The sequence below is a fragment of the Sinocyclocheilus rhinocerous genome, unplaced genomic scaffold (assembly GCF_001515625.1).
Source record: "Sinocyclocheilus rhinocerous isolate Xijiao unplaced genomic scaffold, SAMN03320098_v1.1 scaffold1721, whole genome shotgun sequence".
NCBI lineage: Eukaryota > Metazoa > Chordata > Actinopteri > Cypriniformes > Cyprinidae > Sinocyclocheilus > Sinocyclocheilus rhinocerous.
Genome location: NW_015666162.1, coordinates 230,179 through 234,927, shown reverse-complemented (window position 1 = coordinate 234,927; position 4,749 = coordinate 230,179). Strand labels below are relative to the sequence as shown.

Sequence of the window (4,749 nt, the reverse complement as noted above, 5' to 3'; positions counted from 1 at the left end):
AGACTAGCCTAAAAAAAGTTAGCCATCTATTTTTTTTCTGAAACTGAAATGTTTGTTGTAGTTTTTTCTTTCTTTTTTTTTTTTGTACCGTGTAATAATAAAGACAACATTGCTAGCCTCTGAGCATGTAATCCTTTTTTCATTACACAGCAAATGAATTTCAAGTACTGAGTTTTTACTCTTTTTAGAATAATTTATTTATGACTTGAAATCATGTTACATGTGGACTGAAGAGAGCTTGGGATCCTCTTTTTTCAAGGCTGGTCATAACTTTTTAAAGTCAGTTACAAAAAAGTAGATTTGAATCCAAAAAGACTGATTACCCCTTGGCTGACTGCTAGTTGGTCAAACTAGTTCTTAAGACATAGTGGCTATGTTTACAATAGGCATCACTATACTTTTTCCGCATGGAAACATATACTATACCTCCCAACATAAGTGAAGTATTTACACCGAGAAGATCATTTGCATTAACAGAACTTTTTAACCTTAAAGGGGTCATATGATGCGATTTCATTTTTTCCATAAATGGCGTCTTTGACGACAGTATTCTATAAAAATTATTTGCATTCCGATCTTGACATCAAAAGGCACAAAAATATATTTTTTCTTTTATTCCATGGATTTTACCCATTTATCTCCACTTGTTCCCAGTGTTTTTCTGCAACCACTATGCGCGCGCAGCTGCAAGTGACGTAACTGTGACGTCTACTCTAAATTGGTCTATAGCCTTGTCAGTTTAGTCTTTCATGCACAAGAGCAAGTCTCTATGACAGTAGAGCCGACAACAACTATGTTTTCCATCATTCCCATCTGCATATTGGCCATTGGTATTCAAGGTAGGTCAAACAAAAAGTGAAAAAGTGACATGACATGTGGCCAAGTATGGTTACCCATGACAATCCCTGCCGGTACGAGACTCGAACCCGCAACCTTTGGGTTACGAGTCCGACTCTCTAACCATTAGGCCACAACTTCCCACAAGCAATGATTTATATTTTTAATCAGACATGCTTAAGAGATTTCTGACTATTTATTTTACAGGTTCAAATGGACAAGTGACAGCAACTCAAACTCCTCAAGTCCTAACTTCTCAACGTGATGAAACTGTCAAAATAAACTGCAAAACCAACTCGCCTGTTGCTGACTGTAGTCTCTGGAGGAACTGTGTGTTCTGGTACCAGCACAAACCTGGGCACGCTCCCAAACTCCTCATTTATTGCATACGCGAACGGCACTCTAACGTCCCATCTAGATTCAGCGGCAATGGCGCTCACACTGACTTCAGTCTGACCATCAGTGGAGTCCAGAAAGAAGATGAAGCGCAATATTACTGTATGACCCGACACAAGATTGACAACAAGTATGTGTTCACACAGTGATGAAGGGTCGTACAAAAACCTCTCACTAACTGCACTGATACACACCGCAGTGAAGTGAAACGACACAATAACACACTGACTGGTTATAGTACAATTTAGGATTTAAAGATTAAAGTTCATTTTAAACACAGTTTTAGAACTTTAATTAATTTAATGTGTCAGTGAAGCTGAGATCAAATCTAGATTATGCTTTAGTGAATCTTATTCAAATTACAGATCATGTTTTCAGTGCTATTCAACTATTTATGCAATTTTTAATACTTTTTTGACTGAGCTGTTCTCCGTGATAAGAGACTGTATCAATTATTTTTTTTAATCACATTCCATTCACTCTAACATCTTTTTTTTATGACTATATATAAGGCAAGCAAACATCAAAACAAAATACTAAAAATAGACATTTTACTTTTAAAAGAAATTAACACCATTATGACAACACCATTTATTTACTTACAATAAATGACAGATTATTTGTTACAATAAACAAAATCTATTTAAAATGTCATGCTAAATCCTGGCCCATTTGCCTTATAACATATGATATAATAAATAAAATATTCTTACATTAAAATTCAAATATTATTAATTACAAATATTAATAGAATTGTAAAATAATATTAAATTTCTAAACAGCACCAGTAACAATTAATAAAACTACTTTCATGTACCCCATTTAATTTGAACTTTTTTACTATCCTATTTTATATGTTGTCATATATTCTTATAAATGTTTTAAAACTGTATTTTTTAAATTATATACAGAAAATTATTATACTTATAATAGACTACAACTTGAACTACTGGTTGTTTCATTTTATAGCAGAGCCTAAAGAAGCTCGTTTTATAGGTTGTACAAAATAAAATGTGATCATAGGTTGCTGTTGCATTAGGAGGAAATGTTTCTTTGGCCTTTATTATCCTTTAACCTATTGTTTTATTACCTGATGTTGTGCACTGTTAAACAGTAAAAAATACTTTTATTTTTGGTTACTTTATATTTAGTTGGATATATACACTAACTTTAATTCCACACTTCTGTTGTTCTAGTGAAGATTATTTTCATGGGAACAGCAGAATTTGCATTATTTCAGTGGAGCGATACTGTCAGATATATAATCCTGGGACTTTAACCTCATGACTATTACCTGCTTTTCTCATAAACAAACCACTACAAAAAATGGCATTTTCCATTTTTCTCACCAAGGTTTTCATCATGTCACTGACTCTTTCTGTTCAAGGTAACTTTCAGCTCTAGTCTCTTAATTGATTTACTCTACTTTTCTTTGATATATTTAAATGTTTTGTACTTTGTGCCTTAATAATTGTATTATCATTAACAGACTCCAGTCAAGTAACAGTGACTCAAAGCCCTTCAGTGAAAACTGTTGAATCAGGACAATCAGTTACAGTAACACCCATTTACCTAAATTGATTACTTCAGAGTTATGTGCCCTCTAGAAGCTTGCGTTCTGCAAGTGAACGGCGTATTATTGTGCCATCTCAAAGATGCACAAAAGCACTTTCACTGACTTTTTCATTAACTGTTCCCTCCTGGTGGAATGACCTGCCCAACTCAATCCGAGCAGCTGAGTCCTTAACCATCTTCAAGAAACGACTAAAAACACATCTGTTCCATCTTTATTTGACCCTCTAACTACCCTCTACTTTATCTTTATCTTTTTTATTCTTTTTTTTTTTTTTAACTACAAAAAACAAACACTAGCTTTCTATTTTTTCTATTCTATCTACTTGTTTTTCTTTGTTTGTGTGTGTGTGTATAATATATATATATATACACACACCTTGCTACGTGTACTGCGTTAGGCTAACCCGAGACTTGTCATTTGCACTTATATATTGTTGCTCTTTTGTAAGTTTTGACTGCTTCTGTTGTACTCATTTGTAAGTCGCTTTGGATAAAAGCGTCTGCTAAATGACTAAATGTAAATGTAACATGCACAACTAGTCTTAATGTTGGTAACTGGTGTAATGGTAAATATTGTCTTAGCTGGTACCTCAAGAAACCGGGAGATGCTCCTAAACTCTTTATCTATCAAGGAGATATAAAATAAATTCAGTCAATTTAATAGAGATAGTTTAACTTTATTCAGTTAAGTAAATGCTCATGACAAAGAACTTCTTAGTGTATCCCACAGAAATGTATACATCTTAATGCATTCTACAAAAGTCATTACCAAAACCATGTAGTCTGACAGCTAGTTAGCTGGTTGACTAACCAGGATCCTTCACATTTCTTACATGTGCGATCTGTATAAAATGTGTGGCTCTTTGAAATTATTTTCAATTCGTGTTATTAGACACCAGCAAACAGCAATGTTTATATTAGGCAATACATTCCTGTATATGCAAAACACTCCAACTGCATATTAAGACATTCTTGTGATAGCTGACAGGGCAATGTGAAGACTGCAGAGAGAATTACAATCATATTCATTTGATTGGCCTTAACCACATCAGTTAAAGCAACTTCTTTCATAAGATACATTTAGAAGATTGCATTTTGGGAAAACTGACAAGCTAAAATATAACCAGTAACTCTCCAGAAAATGTACATCCTAACTGACTCTTCAATCCAATGATGCCTTATTAATGCTAAGTTTATTATTTCCTCATGACAGTAACATAATCTACGCAAGTAAGTCAATGTTAATGCTTCTAGCTGTGCTACCTCGGATTTAAAGCGTTGCCACTAGTGAAGCATTCGCATTAGTGTAAACTGTTTTTATGGCAGAGCAACAGTTTGAAGAGAAACTTGTCAAGCTTAACTTCTGATAGCTATATCAACAACTCTGCTTTCATGGCATATATATTGCAACTCTATTGCTCTCTTTGAGTACTCTGGTGTGTTAATGCCACAGTAACACAAAAACGCACGTGCACTTGCAATGTGTTGGCATACTTGTGTAGAATATGTTTCTGGCCTAGTTTTTCCACAGAACTGTGTTTAAGCCACAAAATGAAGAAGATTGGCAATATTGAACTTTAACAAATTAGTTTTCCTAAACGGGTCGTTTTTCATCTATTGAGCTCTCCACAGCAGACACCTCCAACACCACATACGACTCTCTTCAAGAGAAGCCGAACTGCCCTTAAGCATCCCATGGGATTGTGGGAAGGATGGTTCCTACAGTGACACCTGGAAGTGCTGGATGGAGACTCGGGGAGGTTAGCACAATCATCTTAGATGGGCATTCTTGGAGCCCCCTAACCTGGTCAATCACATTTTGTCATAAAAACCAGTATGCCGTGTTCTGTCATCTTGATTTGACCACAGTTCCAATTCCAACTATCCATACTAACTGACAAACTGGACCGTTCGTTTCTATTGTCCTTCTCCTTCCCTCAT

At 35.0% G+C, this 4,749-nt stretch overlaps 1 gene segment (V, D, J or C); it reads left to right on the top strand.

Annotated features, from left to right (window-relative positions):
* Window positions 1-769: 769 nt before the first annotated feature.
* On the top strand, window positions 770-1,382 carry LOC107731785 (Ig kappa chain V-IV region-like). The segment is given in 2 exon segments: window positions 770-839; window positions 1,045-1,382. Coding segments are annotated over 2 exon segments (408 nt in total).
* Window positions 1,383-4,749: the final 3,367 nt, after the last annotated feature.